The 18,716-nt window shown below is 29.8% G+C and overlaps 1 protein-coding gene across 1 annotated transcript in view; it reads right to left on the reverse strand.

The window, feature by feature from the left end:
- Positions 1 to 1,280: 1,280 nt before the first annotated feature.
- The window catches only part of Vps8 (vacuolar protein sorting 8), a 46,696-nt gene continuing 29,260 nt past the window's right edge, over positions 1,281 to 18,716 (reverse strand). Inside the window, exons 27-41 of the mRNA XM_043039562.2 lie at positions 17,484 to 17,623; positions 17,282 to 17,366; positions 15,943 to 16,041; positions 15,719 to 15,808; positions 15,585 to 15,634; positions 14,828 to 14,990; positions 14,590 to 14,679; positions 12,317 to 12,481; positions 12,139 to 12,220; positions 11,412 to 11,494; positions 11,257 to 11,337; positions 9,233 to 9,396; positions 8,149 to 8,341; positions 4,505 to 4,570; positions 1,281 to 1,853 (exon numbers count right to left, since the gene is read on the reverse strand). Of these exons, the coding sequence (XP_042895496.1) occupies positions 1,713 to 1,853; positions 4,505 to 4,570; positions 8,149 to 8,341; positions 9,233 to 9,396; positions 11,257 to 11,337; positions 11,412 to 11,494; positions 12,139 to 12,220; positions 12,317 to 12,481; positions 14,590 to 14,679; positions 14,828 to 14,990; positions 15,585 to 15,634; positions 15,719 to 15,808; positions 15,943 to 16,041; positions 17,282 to 17,366; positions 17,484 to 17,623 (1,692 nt within the window). The 3' untranslated portion in view covers positions 1,281 to 1,712. The remainder of the gene's footprint in view (positions 1,854 to 4,504; positions 4,571 to 8,148; positions 8,342 to 9,232; positions 9,397 to 11,256; positions 11,338 to 11,411; positions 11,495 to 12,138; positions 12,221 to 12,316; positions 12,482 to 14,589; positions 14,680 to 14,827; positions 14,991 to 15,584; positions 15,635 to 15,718; positions 15,809 to 15,942; positions 16,042 to 17,281; positions 17,367 to 17,483; positions 17,624 to 18,716) is intronic.

Raw genomic sequence — 18,716 nt, forward strand, 5'->3', positions numbered from 1 at the left:
TTATTTGAGAGGAAAATTGAATTTCTTATAAATAAGCAAATGATATATTTCCCCCGCTGAGTTGAATGAGACCAATCCCGAGACAGTCAGACCAATAGTTTAAAAAATTTAAAATAAAATAAGTGTATAAATATATAAAATGCACGTTCTTGAACTTGTATCTATTTATGCATCCAACATTATTACATAAACAAGTTATGCATTGTTTGCAATATATTTTTTTCTGGTTGAATTGCATGAGACAATACACTAGTAAATAGTTCAAAAGTTGCAGGAGTTTTTATGTATAAAAAGTACTTCATTTGATACAATTTAAGTTGCTATTCAAGAAAATATCTCAACATGTAAGGTATATCTTCCAATGTAATTTTTCATGTTGAATTGAGTGCGATAAAAGAAGAATCAATGTGACAGATTAAGAAATTATAAGGGTTTAGTGAAAAAAATATGCAATTTTGAAATTCTGTCTATACAGACGTGTGAGGTATTATTTTCTATGTATTTTTTCAATTAATTGAATGAGATCAAACAAGAATCAAAAGGGTCTATTTCTATTGTTGAAATAGTTTTTTAATTGCACTCATTAAGAAGAAAACCCTTATAAACTTCATAACTATTAATCAACTCGAATTAAATAAAAAAAATTTCATCGGAAAATATACCTTACATGTTAAGATAGTAAATTTTTTACTTCGCTATTTAGGGGCTAAGTCATGTTAAAAGTAGTACTTTTTATACATTTAAATGCTTGCAACTTTTGAACTAATTATTTTATTGACTCTATTATAGTCACATTCAATTCAGTGAGAAAAAGTACATTGGAAAGAATGCTTCACTTGTTTAAATTATAAGATTTGTAAACAGATTCAAATGCAAATTTGCATATAAAACCCTTTACCTCTCAACTATTAGTTCGAACATCTCCGGATTGCACGCGGGACATAAGGCCTTACTTGTATATGAAGATAAAATTCAATTCATCCCCATTTCTCTTAAAATAAGGGAGAAGCATAGAGGATTTTTCAGGTATCATTTATAATAACGAAGTTTTTTTTCCTTCAAATAATATCTTGGGTATTAATTTTATCTTCATTATTAAATGATTAGAGAGGTTTTGCATAGAGTTTGTCGAAGGATAACCTTTATTTCTACCCTTTTGCCATACTGGGATTTGTGGGAAAAGTTTTGCAAATGCCCTGGGTAAATTAGTGTCAATGTTAGGAAAAACTGTAGTACTTTCTATAAATTAATTCTATAAATGTGAGCTAAATTGGCTGACATTTTTTGTAATCTTAAAGCTTTTTTATTGTTTCAATAATATAAAATATTCTTTTTACAAAATCTAATAAATACAATTATAAACTCAAATCAATTTTGAGCTGCAAAATGGTGCTTAGGTGCAGTAAAAAGGCCAAGAGCTATCAGATGAAAAAAACTTGTACAATAATTAAAAAGATATATCACATCTTTGGAATATTAACTTGCACAAAATGTCTTAGTAACATTTGGAACTTGTGTGATGCAACTTCATAGCCATTTTACTTATTTCTGGACACAATTGTCTCTAAACATATTTAGAATTCTTTCATGAAAATCAATAATGTTTATAAATCACAGTAAATATGATGAGAGATACTGTCTCAGTTTTTTTCGATGGAAAGAAATGTATAAAGGAATTATTCTGTTTCATAAAAAAAGACTAGAATAAGTTTTTAAAATTCTGATTGGAAATTTTCATTGCCAGCTGGAGCTAAATTTAGTTTTAGAGTATCATCTAGAGCTGCTCTCTTTACAGGAGAACCGGTTAATGTTTTTTTACTTCCATCTTGAATTAAATCTTCAAACAAGGAGGTCTGAAACAAACATGAAATACAATCATTAATTATCGATTGGGATGCATAAAAGTCATTGCAATAATAGTTTTTACATCATTGATAGCTTCGTTGTAAACAACAAATTGAGATACATTTTGTTGAGTTTTGGAGATTTGACAGCATATTAAACATGGAATATCAAAGTGTGCAATATTGTCATATTTTACTTTTCCAATACAATCTTGTGAAAAATTGCATTAAGTTTATGGTGACCAAGCTCTAGAAGAATGTCAATGCCGATTTGAAACATACTCCTTGTTCAGGAATGTCTACCCGGATTGATGACAAAATAGATTTTGATCCAGTCAAACCCACATTACACGACACGAGAGATGGCAGAGACATTGAAGGTCAGCCAAAAAAAAAATGTTCACAACCATTTAAAGAAACTAGGATATGTAAGCAAGCTCAAAATTTTGGTTCTACTCAAAGAAGTTCATAAGATGACACAAACATCTGCTATATGCTTACGAAACATGAATAAAACTACCAGCTTTTGTAACTAGTGAGGAGAAGTAGATTGTTTAAAACAATGCAGTGCACAATCGGTTTTAGTTCCAAGGTGAAGATTCTCCATCATCCACTTCATAACCAGAACTTAATCAGAGGAAAATTATACTCTTAGTGTGGTGAGATTGGAAGGGTATGGTGCAACTAAGAAATGGGACAATCAATTCAGATGTGTAATGTAGGCAATTTGACAGTTTGAACCAATCTGTCGGCCAGAAACGTCCTGATCCCATCCTGACAATTCGAGACCACATACATCTTTGGTCTCGACCGGTCATAAGTTATTAGAGCTTGGATGGGACCTTCCACCATACTCACCTAACTTTATGTCATTAGACTTCCACTTATTTCACTCTACTCAAAACTCCTTACTAAAATACTACTGATTATTGGTAGGGTTAAGTTTTACCAACGATGTTTTTGCCTATAAGAGGCTAATTGAAATAGTATTTTTGATAGTGGAACCTGTCTAAATTGACCACCCTCGGGACCAAGTCAAATGGTCACTATATAGAGGTGGTCACTTTACGAAGGCTCTTTAAAAAGGACTCTTGAAATAAAACTTGTAGAAAATGGTCACCTTACTCAGGCGTTTACTTTACCCAGGTGGTCACTTTCACAGGTTCCACTATTTACAAATCTTAATTTAAAATTGCAGAAACTAGTTCTAAGAGGGGTTGCAAACTTATTGAGTAACAATAAAATAAGGAAGAAAAGAATTTGTTAGAAATCTCACAAATTCAGAAATAAAATCGAATGAGTGATGAGAATACAATAAAAAAGGTACTGCCTTTTAGACCCACTGGAACAAGAAAGCGGGGAAGGCTGCAGTTGAGATGGGCTGACTCAGTGGAGTCTGATTTTCTCGCGATTAATGAAAAGAATTGGAGATCAAAGGTGAATCAGAAGTCGTCATGGAGAAATCTTCAGCAAAAGGCATTGGCTCACATTGGGCTGTCTGGCCAACTATGATGATGATGATATAAATTCAGTGCTGGCCATTAACATTGCTACACCATGGACTGAGAATAGCATTTATTACCTTTTACAAGTGATAAAAATTTGCAGGAAATTGGGTTCATATTCTGAGAAATAACAGTATTTATCCACCTGGACAAGGAGCCAAACTAAGATTGTATAGCATTTTCAAGGACCTAAGTCAGTAATAGATTGCAGTGATTTAGTTGCTTGGCAACCATTATCCACACATTCAAAGATAAGGAGAAACTGTCGTTCATGACTGTAGGGCAACATGCGGTTGTCTTGTTGAAAAAAGACGTAGAGGCCTCAAAATAAGGAAAAACCATAGTTCCTAATACAATTGAAATGTATCATCCAATGGTGATCATAATGCCAGGAATTTGAACAAGGGTAATCAACTCACATATCCAATATAATCGTTATGGGTAATAAGCCAGATAGATGATCTCTAATCTAAGTTGGCAGCATACGTTCTTTAGGATGCTGCCAAACACAGATAAGGTAGAATTTATCTGTGAAGTTAACGTGACCCCTTTCATCCCTCCACTGGGGATGCTGCTGTTTCTAATGTGGCATAAGTATAGCAGAAGCTTTGATTGCCATGTTTGCAGTTCATACTGTTTGAGCACAAAGGTTGACTACTACAGTTTGAGCACAAAATTTTCATCTTGAAAACGCTTGTATTGCTGTACTTGTGCAAATATATCTTTTTGGTTTGTGAAGATGGCTGAAATTCATCATGACGTTCTGAACCAAATTCTGCCAACAGTAAAGAGATATCAGCTAATGCAGTATGATAAACCGCAACCTTGGTAGGCATTTCGTAAATGAGCCGTTACAACTTTTAAAGCCAAAAATAAGGTTAAAATGCAAATTGAATCACTGCTTTGCATGAATGTGCTAAAACTCTTAATTGTTTACACATCGCTCTGTGTTTTATATGTCGTGGAGCTTGTCATGTTCAATGACCAGCAGTGAATTACAAAATCGTTTAAGGCTTATCAAGGAAAAAACTTAAAAAATATCACAAAATATACACAACTAATATAAAAGTATCATAAGATTTAGTTAGTAATCTTTGATCTGGACTGATGATTGAAACAATTCCTGAAGAGGTAATGAAAAGAGTTAATACTTACTCTATGAGACTTTTGAATTTTTCTCAGGAATTCAAGAGCTTGCAACTGCTGAGCATTTAAACGTGCCTAGAAATAACAAATGTGAATACCAAACTTAGGAATAATTAACATTCTACAAAGTTAGATAAAGATATGTCTAACATAAGACTCTGTGTTTTCATTATATGATTTCTCAACAATAAAAATGCATCTGTTGTAGATTAACAGTTTCAAAACCAATATGATTTATGTTACCAGCGAGATAGAGTGTGCAAAATAAAAAAAATGCAATGCCTTAATCACTTTTGATATAATGATAGGATTTTCTTGTACTGACATGCAATCTCAATTTCTGTGACTTTGTTCATAATAAGTTATGAAATCAAACATAAAAACACATTTCTCTGAATAACTGACCTTAAATAATTTAGAGTGGTCAAAGGTTTGGACATTCTACTATTAGTTTTGCATAATTGGTCATATCTGTGAAACTATTTTGGCAAGTCATAAAACTCATGAAAGTAGTTTTTTCAATAGTAATGTAAACAAATCTTTGCATCTTAAAGTATTTGATTATAATTCTTGCTTAAATAATTTAAGAGATACAATGAAATTTGCAATAAGTGAATGACATTCGATTAATCTCCTAACTAAACTACTCTAACTATATAGCAGTATCCATATATTTAGGCAGTCAAGATCTGAATATAAAGGGCAAAAGTGATTTTATGTTTGATCTTGAAATTTAAAGAATTATATGGATCATTTATTTACCCAGATTATCATAAATTAAGGAAAAATTACAAAAATAGCAATAATTATCACCCAAAAAAGGCCAATCTCAAGGAAGTTTGAATATGTTGTAAAATAAGAGTTGCTAAGTAAAACTGTTATCAAATGATATCATCTACAAAGAGCATAAAATTGTGAGTTTGATTGTAAACCTGCAAATTAGAAATAGTCTATTTATACCAATGATCTCCAGGCATCATTTGTCCGAAGAGCTGTGATGGAGATCATCTGGAAGATTTGAGACAGGATAAAGTCAGAAGTAACCAGATGGCTAAATGGGAGTCCTTCTGTGGTTCACACTTAGGCAACAATTTCAAACCACAGGTTCAAACAAGGATGGCCAAATGCGAGGACGAGAGCCGATGATCTATATCTATCGCTATGTGCACGAATGAATAGAACCACAGCTCCACCAGGCTAATATTCTCTTTTAGTGCAGCCAACATCAAACATAGAAGGCTTTACAAATGTGGTTTGTTCGCTAGGGAACTAGCCATTTGCATGCCAAAGAACGGGCGCAACATGTCCACTGGACAGCTACCAATGGAGGGCTGTTCACTTCATAGATGAGTCCAGGTTTAGCCTCTAAAGTGATATACCAAAGGGGGGTGGATGCACAAACTTACATGTCTTAGGACGCGAAACTATGAATGCTCACTTATATAGAGATGACATCCTTGATGTTAATGTTCGCTCTTATGCTGGTGAGATAGGGATGCTATTGTGCTTCCGGATGATAGCACAACACCGCACAGGGCTCATGGATTATTATTTTCAGCACACAAGTGGCAGGCTCGATCGCCAGACTTGAATCCTATCCAGCCTGTTTAGGATACTTCAGGAAGATGTGTGTAGCTGCTCTCAATCCTCCTCCTCAGACCCTTGCCGTGCTTGCAACTGCTTTGCATGAACAATGACCCACACTTCCTACTGAACTGGTAGACTGCATCAAACATCACTGTATTGCTGCTGGAGATGATAATACTGAAGGTGGTTTTTTTCAATTCCAAATTGATACATATCATAATTGTCTGGTTAATAGTTTTTAAGTTATTTTATACACACTATGATGTGTGCCAGTTTTATTAAATTCTATACTTAACTTTTTGGGTTATGGTCATTTTTTTGATTTTTCCTTGATTTTTTGATTTATATTGGTCCCTCAATTCATTTTTAAAGTGGTGCTATCTGCAGGGGTAACAAAAGTAAATCAGTGTATGCAGAATATGGCAAGATTACTTAGTATGGAAGTAATCCTATTGCAATTTTTAATTATGTATATTTTCAACCTGTGATTGTTTAGTATTCTATATAATGTCACTTCACATGATGTCTAGCCATCTACTATGAATATTAATTAACTGCCACAAATGATTATTTCTTATTGTCGGGTTCTTTCAGACATATTAGTGATTTTAGGAAAGCTCTCTTACTACATATTAATTTAAACTATCAGGAATAGAAAAGAAATAATGAACACTAATAAGTACCTGGAGCTAAGAGTATACTTTCGGATATTACATAGCAGGCAGATATTACATAGATATATTTTTCTTACTAGTAATGAAACTAATACAAATTTCTAGCATAAATTTCACAGAAAAATTGTTTAAATGTTGGGATTTCAAAATTTTACATACATGGGAAAGAAAACACAAAAATGGTCCAAACTTCTTTTTCTTACAAAATTTTGAGTTGCAAATATTTGGTTATATATAAAGATTGCACAAAAAAATTATGTACTTTGTGATGATTAAAGTATAAAATGTGTGTATGCGTATTTAATAATGTATTAAAAATATTTATTATGATAATGCTATAGTTTTGCTAAAAGCTTGGTTTGGCCATGTCAAACATGTAAATAGTCAGGGTGGAACAGATTTTAAAATACTAAATAGTGAATGCTGCAAATGTGTCTATTAACTCATACTTTCATAAAGTGGAAATGCAGAAAAAAAGTTTATATAGTTTTAAATGTCAAAGCGTCTAACCTCTTGATAACGGTATGGGTTATATATTACTAATTAGTAAAAAGTAATACATTTATCTTAAAGGGGACATTTTCTTCTCATTGCTATCATAACTATTTTCATTGCAAATATAAATATAGACTGAATAGGGTACTTCTCCATTCTTTACTCCAGATATGAAGTTAAGGTTAGGCAACACTAAATTAAAAACAAATATACCTTAAGCATGTACTAACTATAATTGTAATGTTAAATATGTGCACATTATCTTGGAAACAAAATTGCCATAAGTTATGACACACGAGTAACAAATTACACTACAAATGCTACGCACACCAGTGCTCAAGAAAACCAAAATATATAACTTCCATGGATGAGAAGTAGCATGTTGATTTAGTTCTTCTCATTTTTATTTATTTTTTTGTGTCAAGGTTGCCTTCAAATCCTGTTGTGTTCCACTGGGGAGAACGCTTAATACAAAAAATATCATCCTGTTAGGGCAAAATAGTACTTTTATACATGAAAACTTTTTAACTAAACGTGCTTTGATTTTGTATGATTCAACACAGAAAAATACATAAATGGCAGAATTTATGAAAATCGTGTAATCAGTAAATGCTGAAACAGTTGTAAAAACACTTAACTTTAGGATTATGATACATGTCCTTAATTTTTATTTTTAAATAACCCTGTATTTAAATGCAATCCTCTAAGCATAAATGAATGTGTATGCAGTTTTATTTCGGTTAAACACATAGTGTTGATTTTATTTGTTAGAATAACTAGCAATGTAAATTTCTATTTTAGAAAACTGATAATTATACACCAACATTAAATATGACCACTTTCATTGGTTGAATGTAATTAAACTTATAAAATATTTCATTTAAAAAAGATATTAACCTCTTTAAACGATGAAGTCCGGGCTCTTGATTTAAAGGGAGGATGGGCTGTATTTCGTCTGTATGATATCCTAGCATGATCAACATTATTGATATGCCTCTGATGCCTTGAACACTTAATGCACGAGTAATTTGCAACATCTTCATCTCCATCTTTTCCACTTAGACAACTAGCATGATAAACATGACCACACCTATATGACAAAATAGTCCAATCAATACAATGGAAAATAAGTTGTTCTTTTGTAAATATTAAAATGTAATTTTAAAACTATAAAATTATTAACTACAATAAAAAATCAAAACAAAATAGATTTTAGGCAAATGAACCATTACCCAAAACAATGAGGACCTATATTCATAATTCCAAGCACCGCTCACACCGACCACACTACTGACAGAAAATATCTTCAGTGGTAGATGGATTATGGGTTGGAGTCTTCTTGCCGCTAGGTTAACCATGGGAGGTTTTCCTCACAATGTCACACAAATGCAGGTTAGTTCCATCAAAAAGTCCTCCACAAACTAAATTGTCTCCCAATTTAGATCCAGGACCCTTGTCTTCTGGATCGGGTTCAAAATTACAAGGCTACGGAGTTGAACATTGATAGTCATAAACCCAAAATTGGGTCAGCTGTTCAACAACAGTTATAAAAAACCCCAACATTAAAGCAGTATAGACTGAGAGAGACAATCCAAATACCCACAGTATTAATATATCCTCATCTAACTTACATTATGTTGTCAACGTAAGCTATATAAAAAAAATTTGGGATTATTTATTTACGGATTAAAAAAAAAATACAAATTTTTTTCGATGAAATATCCGCATGATAGAAAAAAATCTCTAATGTAAACAAAAATATGATTTAATGATTGATGCTGGTTCATTTGATCACTAAAAACTTTAAATATAAATATAAACTGAAAATGAGATTAAGTTCTGCAGATTATAAAATTAAATGTTAGAAACAATGCTCAGTGGAGAAACAAATAGGAAAAGCATGAGAAGAAACTAGAACACCTTGGGATAGTTGTACTTGAACTTAGTAAAGAACCTGAAATAAAGAAAAGTTAAAACTAACCTAAATATTAAAATCTCCACATTTTCATCAGAATCCAACTGATTTAGGCAGAAGGAACAAATCTCATTATGATTTATAAGAGCTTGATTAGCAGACTGACAAAGATGCCTTAATTGTTTGTGTAGATCATCATTTAAAAGTTTTGTGGTAGTGGCTAACAAAGTCTGAAATAAGAAATAAAATATACATTGTAGCGTGTCATTTTTATTTTCCTATTTATACTGAATAATAGTTTAACTTTTAAAACTTAACAAGAAAACATGTTTACTTGACAAAACAATAAAATTCAACAATTATTCTGGCAAACCATATTTTTATATGTTTAATTGCATTCCTCACTAACAAATACTTATGAGGTATAAAATATTTACATCTGACATTAAGTATATAGATACATATATACTTGCATTTAGAAATTTTATTTAAAAGAATTGGTCACGAAACAAGGTTGAATACATAGGGTGCCTGGATAGTAGTCAAATATCTGAAGAAATATGTGTCAGATCAAAAATCTAAAAATACAAATGTCAAATATATACAAATATTAAAGCAGATAAATGATACCAAACTTGGCCACCACTTCTTAAGGTGGAGGTAAAAGCAACTTCAAAAGTTTAATATTATGCAGCATTATTTTTTGCAGATTTGAAATTGCACAAAAAAGGAACTCTGATTTGACATACAGGTTTTTGCATTTTGTCTCGCAGATGAAAATGGGGTACACATTGTTTAAAATGGAGATATATCAAGAAATTCATGTCAGATAAAAAAATAGATAAATAAAAAGTATTAATATTACTTTAAAAAATACAATATCTAATGACTCTGAGCTCCAGTTCCTGTATGTTTGGGATTCTTTTTAATACAAATATAATGTATTAAAAAAAATAAAAACAGATTTTAATAAAAAAATATAAAAAAAAAAAAATCCTAAAATTTTTATAAATTGTTCACTTGGATAACATTAGCATTTAAACTTCTAAGCATTTTGAACATTTTATTTGTGGAGGAAACAGTTGCGTTATTAATAATAATTTTAAAAGTATATTTATTATTTTTATTGAATTTTATTAATAAATGTAATCTTAGAAGCAAACTGTTAACAAATAAAATTAGAATTGTAAATAAATATTTCCCTAAACTTTAAAAACTGATGTATGCACATGGTGTGTAATTGATTTAACATCAATAACCAACTTAATGTATATTTGAATTAGTTAGAAACATCTTAAATTACTAACATTTTAAACACTGTATGCCTCGAAAAAAAAATTTTTTTTGTTGTTGATCTCTTTTGTTAATTTTAAGAGCTTTCAAAAAAAAAACAATTTTTTTTTTTTGAAAGCTCTTAAAATTAACAAAAGAGAATATTGTCAATCTTTAAATTTAAAAAAAAAATTCAGAATAAAACTGTTTAATAATTTTTCTGGAAATTAAGAACATTTGGCAAGGAATCAGAATAATGTAATAAAAATATTTTTCTAATAGTGTCAGTAGAATATGAGTTAACAAGGCATTTTTTTAAAAATAAATACACAACATAAGTTTATAAATTAAAAACAAAATGTTATTTCCTGAACTATTGAGGCTTTTTAGGTGTTGTATAGTTAATCATTTGTGAAATAAATGCAACAAAAAATATATAAAATTTTGAATTTTTCTAAGTCAAAATATTTTTTAATACATTTTTATGAATACACTAACATAACAAAAAGCAGTAGCTAACAATTTATTGGGATAACAATGACAATAAAATTTAGAGTTAAGATTATCTGTATTTTACTTTTAATAAATTGATATAAGGCTTCATTAAATTGCCATTTAAAATGAGATTCTAATCACCAATTCTTGCATAATCATGAAAAATGCTAAAAAAAATTTATTATATTTTCCTCACTGTGAATATTTGTAAAGAACTTTATCCTATATAAAACAATTTCTCATTAAAAACATATGTAAAAATACCAGTTCGCTTTGGAGGGAAGCAATAAAATGAACTAGAACTAGTGACTGAAGGGTAATACCTTTTCATAATTGTAGGTTTCAAACATTCCCATAATTAGTTCCCTTATTTCTCCGAATTTGCCAGTATTGTAAGCTGGGTCCTGAAAAAGAAAATTATCTTGTTCAAGTCGGTGAAAAGTATTTTTTGTTTCAATTTATAAAAAATAAAATTTACCTGTACAACTCTTTGCAGTATGGCAGGAAGTGAGATGTACCCCATCATGTTATTAAGCAAATGTCGAGTTTGCTCTTTAAAGGCTAATTCGGAAGAAAATAAGAATAAATTTTACCACAAGATAACAAATATAGATTGATGTTTTAGCTCCTTCATTTTAAATAAATTCATTTATTTAATACATTGCAATTATTATTTAATGCAAATAACAAGTTAAACTTCATAGAATATTTCAAAATAAATTATGAGATGCAGGTTTTGTTTAATCTATTCTTGATAAATGATTCCACATTATTGTACACCAAAAATATAAATGAAATATTAAATAAAATAAAAATAAATTATCAATTCTAACAACAAAAAAATCAAAGTTATCCAAATCTAAACAAAAAAGATAAATACTAATGCAAGAAACAGAATATGTGAGGATAAATAGAATAGAAAAATTGAGAATAGAATCTAATTTATTATAATGATTACAGCTCAGGCCAGTCATTAAAGAATATAAACAGAAGATCTATATTATTTTAAATTGGGACTTTAGAAAAAAAGGACTCAGAAATTTAGATATCCTTGATCCTAAGGACTCATAGTTTTCAAAGTCTAAAAGAATCTCTAAATACCCTTTTAAATTGATGAATTGTTTTACAACCAAATAAATTTTTAAATGCTATACTAATAAATAAAAAGCAAAAATAAATAAATAAAATATTTGTAATAGACTAACCATTCAAGTATGAAACATTCACTCGACCTCTTAACTGTCTCTGTGGCACCAACATAGCTTCTAGAAGGGGAAACCAAAGCATCTAGAAGAATATTAAATAAATTATCAAAAAAAAAAAAAAATAATGCAACAATATAATTACATTATGTATTATGAAAAATCAGACATTATTTCTTACCTCACGTTCTTCTTGGTTCATTTTGTTTGAATTTCTTTGGCACAGCTGTATAATAACCAACAAACGAGTTTGTAACTCATTCCAAGACAACAAATAGTCTAATTGCATTGTATCAGTTGCTCCAAGAATTTCCTCTGTGACTTCTTTAATTTTCGTTCGCAAGCCCTGTGCAAGTTTTAAAAAGTAAAGACAATTGATATGCAATGATATGATATTGTATAAATAGAGAAAAAGTCTGGATAAAATGCAAGAAATCATTTAAAAATATATCTAGCATTGAAATGCAAATTTTAAAAAGTACTTGATACAAATACATGTCTTTTCTCAAATTAATTACAATACTCCAATTCCAACTTTCAATTACATTTCTTAGACCAATTGATCAAAGGTAGAATATGTGATTAGATAATTTGTCAAACACTAACAATACTTTTTGTTAAATTTCAAATGATAGTGTGAATGTATTAAAACTACTATTGAAACACATATTTCAGAAAGTATATAAAGTTGTATTGTTTTCAAGTCTGCCTTGTTTTTGTCTTGTATTCTTTATCACAATTTTCTCTAAAACTACCCGAGAAGTTACATTTTTGTGTTACAAGAAACATTTGTTCTGTATATGAGCAGAAGATTTTTAAAACACTAAAAAAAAACTTTTTTTGTTTAAAAAAATTCCAATTTTAATTTTTTTAATGGGCAAATAGTTTATTTTATAAAATTAAAATTTTATTCTTAGCACTCTTGGCAATGTAATTAAAAAAGGGATTACTTTTATAATCACCTAAATTTGTTTTGCAATAATAAATTAAGTTCTGATCAGTTTTAAAAATATTACTTGCTAGTATTAAGAGCTAGCTTGCTGCTATCAACCATAACCAATTTTATTTATGTATTTATATATGTGTAAAAATATGTATAATACATGTTGTTAATTTAATATGTGAGTAAGTTCATAATTGGGATTGTAGCACACAATATTTCTGCAGTTTATTCAGGAAAACTGTCAATGGTATATTTTTGTTCATACCACTGAAAATATTAATATGATGAAACATATGAAGAAATATTGAATATAACATATGGTATGATATAATAATGAATGAGTTTAGAAAACATTTTTTAAATTGAGGCAATTTTATTTTTTAACCACTTTAAAGAAGTAGTTTTATTAAAATAATTTTCATAGCATCCAAGTGATTTCATTTTTGCCAATCTTCCTTTCTTTGTGAATAGACATAAAAGTTAAACAATGTAAACAAAACTTGAAAAGTATTTATTCACTGTCAAATGCTCTTTGCCAACTTTAGAGTTATTTATAAAGAGCTTATATTTATAACACAATTTAGAAACATATACTAATTATAATTTTGGCACAGTAAAATTCTGATGGCATGAATAGTTCAATAATTTTGATACATTTCTGGTAGAAGTTAATAGAAATGTCATTCCATTTAAGTGGTGCTCTGCTTCCCAATATCATAATAATTCTGAGAATCAAGAAACAATGCTACTTCCCTTAACCCCACACTCACTTAATTTAAACTTTGATTTCTTTATGTGGAAAACTCTCACAGCTCATGGTATTATGAAACTGCAGAGTTTGTAATGCCTCTTGTGGCAAGTCTATTCTGAGATACTGCTACAAATCATTTGATAATGCTATCTTTGAACATATGTTGTATTATTATAAGCTATATAGACCTAATAAGCTATTTGTACAAACAATGTGCATTCACGTTTTTTTTTTATCTTCTATCACTTTCTCGACCTTTTCAATTATAGGTTCGTGTGTAATTTTCAATCATTATAATGTATCCTACTTGAGCCGTGGTGGCTCAGAGGATGGAATGTTCACCTCCTAATGAGGTGACCCAGGTTCGATCTAAGCGATAGCTGTTCAATTCGAATTCCGCATCCGGCTCGCATCGACCACAGTGTTTATCCTCAGTGATAGATGGATTATGGGTTAGAGTCCCCTTGCCATCAAGCTACCTGTGGGAGGTTTTCCTCTCCATGCAACGCAAATGCGGGCTAGTTCCATCAAAAAACCTCCACGAAGGCAAAATTTCTTCCAATACTTGATCCAGGAGTTCCCTTGTCTTGTGGATTGGGTTCTAAATTACAAGGCTATGGAGTTGAACATTAGTAGCCGTAAACCCTAAATTGGGGGCGACTGTTCAACGACGGTTATAAAATGTATCCTATTTTTCCTAAAAAATTAGTCACAATATTTTTTAGAGACCCTGAATAAATTTATGTAATAACATACGTACCTCAAGCATAATGTTAAATGCTCCATGGATGTCCCCAGCCCTTTCCAAGAGAAATGCAGTAGCTTCCATCGCATTGTATTTCCTACAAATCTTCCCAAATAGAAAAAAGTAGTAAGTATAGACAGACAATTAAATAGATGACATTAAAAAAATTGAATTGTTTTTTTTATGGTATAATATAATGCAAGTTAAAACACCAACTATATCAACAGTTTTTAAAAGGATATAATTTGCTTACTTCTAAAGTCTCTTCTAATCGATATCCATCTGCTCTTTTCAAATAGTTATGGACTTGATTTAAATCGTATTGGCACATTAACTCAATATAAGTTTCAACTACCACTGGATCTACCATAGGGGCATCTTTGTTACTAGGAGTGGATGTTGAAGTATTCAATTCTCTGTAATTTATTATTCTGTATTAGAATCTAACAAAGTGCTGTAATAGACATTAAAATTGAGCAACTCATATAGGTCTTTACTTATAAACTGAAATAATATATCCTTTGTACTAACATTGCAATGCACTCAAAAAACAGTTGCAAAAATTTGATTCATTACCTTTCTAGAAATTAACAGACAAATTACTTTAATGAAATAAACCTACTTCTAACATATCAATATGTGAAACAAAAATATATTCTATTTAATAAATAATTATGCAGCAATTAATGTTAATTCTTCTACTTCAGAAAAAAATGGTAAGTATAATGTATGGTAAGTAATGGTAAGTAAAGAATGGTAAGTAAAAAATGGTAAGTATAATGTAAGTATAAAAAATGGTATATAAGAAAAAGTATAACTTTGTATACTTGATTTTTATGCATTGTAAAATCTTCACTCAGGAAAAAAATTAAACTGTTAAATCTTCACTCAGGAAAAAATATATATAGATAAATTTCACATTGTTTCACACATTACACAAAAAGCACATAAATATAAAGACATCTTTTAAAACATCAAAAATCTAAAGAAAAACCATGAAAACTGATTACTTGTTGCTAAATAAGCCTTGCAAAAACTGGTACAGTATTTCTGGTAAGTTCTATAGAAAAGAAAAAAACAAAATTTATTGAAAAAAATAGCTTGAATAAAAGATAAATAAAAAGCTGAATAAAAAGGAGCTTACATTCAAAGCTTTCACAACATTCAAAAGCTGATTTGGAAAAAACTCCAAAAGAATTTGCGAAGTCCTTTTATTGTCAATGTCTACAAGTTGCTGCAAGTCATGAAAAATATATTAAAACAATAAAAAAAAAGGCTTAGATACTAGAGGCATTTTCATGGAATAGAGTTTTAATAAAAAACTCAAAATTTATTATTCATTTTCTGTTTAATTTAAAATTGACATACCTCTATGCTTGAGATAATTTTATCTTCCAGAGCTTTTTTTTCTTGTAATGTGCGGTTAGGGTGATTCAAAATTTTTTCGATAAAATAAAATACCTGAAGCTGTAATAAAAATTAAACAAAATACTTTAGATTCATGATATATATATATATATAATTAGTTTAGTACATTTATGGATTATTTGTGGATAATTAAAATTCATGTGCATGATTAGGGCTGCAAGTTTGTTGCTGGAAAAAAGACCCGAAATTTGTGGGATATTTTGAAAATTATGCAGATCATAAATACAGTAAAATATACTATGTGAATGATGTAAAAGACAGAAATTATGCAAATAATAAAACAAAAGCTTAAAAAATATACAACGAAAGTACCTTTTTTAATTTCAGGCAATATTAATATTTTTATTTAAATGAACAGAATTTTGGTATAAAGTATTGTACATTGACAGATTATTCTCATTTATGTTATTTCGTTCATTACTTAATACATTTATAAACTTTGAAAACGATCTTTCCATGTCCACCCAGTTTGTAGACACCGACAAACAGCCACTTTGGCAAATGTTTGGATAGCGTTATGCTTTAAAAAAGTTTGAGGCCCCTCTAAAAGAAATCACAAGAAGTCGCACAGGAAAATTTGTCTGGATACGTACAAAGGCAGTAGAAATTTCATTGCTCTGTGCAATAGGCTGTATAACAATTTTTCTGTCAAAGATTTTATTTATAAATTTTTTTTCTTTTGTTATTCTATTTCTTTTGTATTCTTACTTACTTCAGGAAGGTAATCTTAATCAGTCAACATCCTTCCCTAAATGTAGAAAGACCACCTTACTTGACAAGATTAGGATTATCTCTGAACTATTTTCTCGTTATTTTTCCATTGATTCTCACTCTTTTGCTATTGATTCACTCCCCTAAATGTCTAATCAATATTACATGTTTAATTTGAGGCTTCAGGGAAGTAAAATATTCTGATAAATAAAAATAATAAATTAAAAAATGAAAACAAAAATTCTAATTTTAAAAATCAAAACATATCGAGAAATTCGAGGATTTTAGAAAAAAGAGGACAAATTCGAACCGAGACAGATTTGCAGCCCTATGCATGATTACAATGCAATCACAAAATAAATATATGGATTGCTCAAATGAAAGCTGGACAAGTGTGTTAATTTCAGAAAATATAGTAGATATAGCAGCACCACCATTTAGGATCATATGTAAGAAAAATGTACTGAAGATTGCAAAGAACCAATTCACACGACAACATTTAAAAAAAATGCTTTAACACCAACTAATATTATAAAATTAAAATTAGTATGATTGGGAGAAACAATACCTTCCTAGATGGATCTTGTAAATAACATTCTAGAATTTTATCATACAACTGATGTTTTTCATAGAGATATTCACAAACTCGGTAACTAAAGTAAAAATAGTGGAAATAACAATCAATTAACTGACTGATACAATAAAAACATATAAAAAACAGTAATTATATAAATTAAGATACATGAATGATTAGATGAAAAGAATCTCACAATTTTGCTTTTTCTGCCAAAACCAATACTCTTTCTTCATTAACCTGAGCGAGACCACCTGCTTGTATAAGTTCCATTAATGCCTGTTGGCGTTCTTCTATTCTAGTATCATCTCCTGGATTAGTCAAATGCTCCAAAACCTAAAACAAATCTCTTGTTTAACATTTAAAAAAGTTTCTACAAATGCTATTGCAACTGGAGTAAGTATAGTTTAAGGTTTACATACAATGTTTTTTTTTATCACTGTAATATTACTTAAAGACAAATATGAATTAAATGTCTTGAAAAAATATTTTTAGATAAAAAAAACTTTAAAATGAAATTATTTTTTAAGTTTCATTTAAAAAAATTTTCTATGAACCAAGAAGTAAGACATATAAAAAAATATTTTAATAACTACAATGACCTCTCACTTATGCACCTTTTTCATTTATATGACGATTTTTACAGGTCCCAATACATAAGGTATGAAAATAATGGTAAACATCCTTCGTTTATGCGTCGCTCAAAAAATAAATTTTTCAATTATGCGCCGAAATTCTAGACTAGCGTTTGAATTTTTTATCCTTTAAATATTTTTCTCTTTTTCTAAAAAAAAAAATTTTTTTTAAATAAAAAATGAAGCAAATAAGCAATCCTTGTTACAGATAAAAAGAAATATATGTTGTTATATCCCATTGAATTTTCTTCCCCCAGTGACCTTTTCATTATTGCTGTTTCTGGAAAGACATTCTTTCTAGAATTTTGAATAGTGTATCTTATCTGTTGCACCAACAACAATGAAAGCCCATTCATCTTTAAGAAAATGACCATTCCTCTTGTCCAGAGGTTAGTTTTACTCCCATGCTGTTTTCTAGAAAAAGAAGGCACCTGGAATAGGAAAGATGAAAGAGACCGCAATCACTTACTTGCAGTCAGATGGACATCATGAGTAAATAAGAGGAGGTTCAACTTATTGTGCAGCACATTATGACGCCAAGTACTTTTCCTAGAAATTTATCATGTGATGTTTCACCCCCTCCCATAAAACTCAAATTTTTTGTGAAGAACTGTTCATTTATATCTAACTAGAACCTGTGGACGATGAGAACGTGGTGGATGATACTGACAAGAATGATAAAGTTCCTCCAAATCACACAGCAGTATTAGAAGCTTTAGACACTATTCGTGACTATTTACAATTTAATTTTGCTTCTGAAACTCCCCCTTACACATTTATATGAACTGAAAAAA

The sequence above is a fragment of the Parasteatoda tepidariorum genome, chromosome 7, assembly GCF_982258835.1.
Source record: "Parasteatoda tepidariorum strain Cologne lab strain chromosome 7, Ptep-v5.0, whole genome shotgun sequence".
Classification (NCBI taxonomy): Eukaryota; Metazoa; Arthropoda; class Arachnida; order Araneae; family Theridiidae; genus Parasteatoda; species Parasteatoda tepidariorum.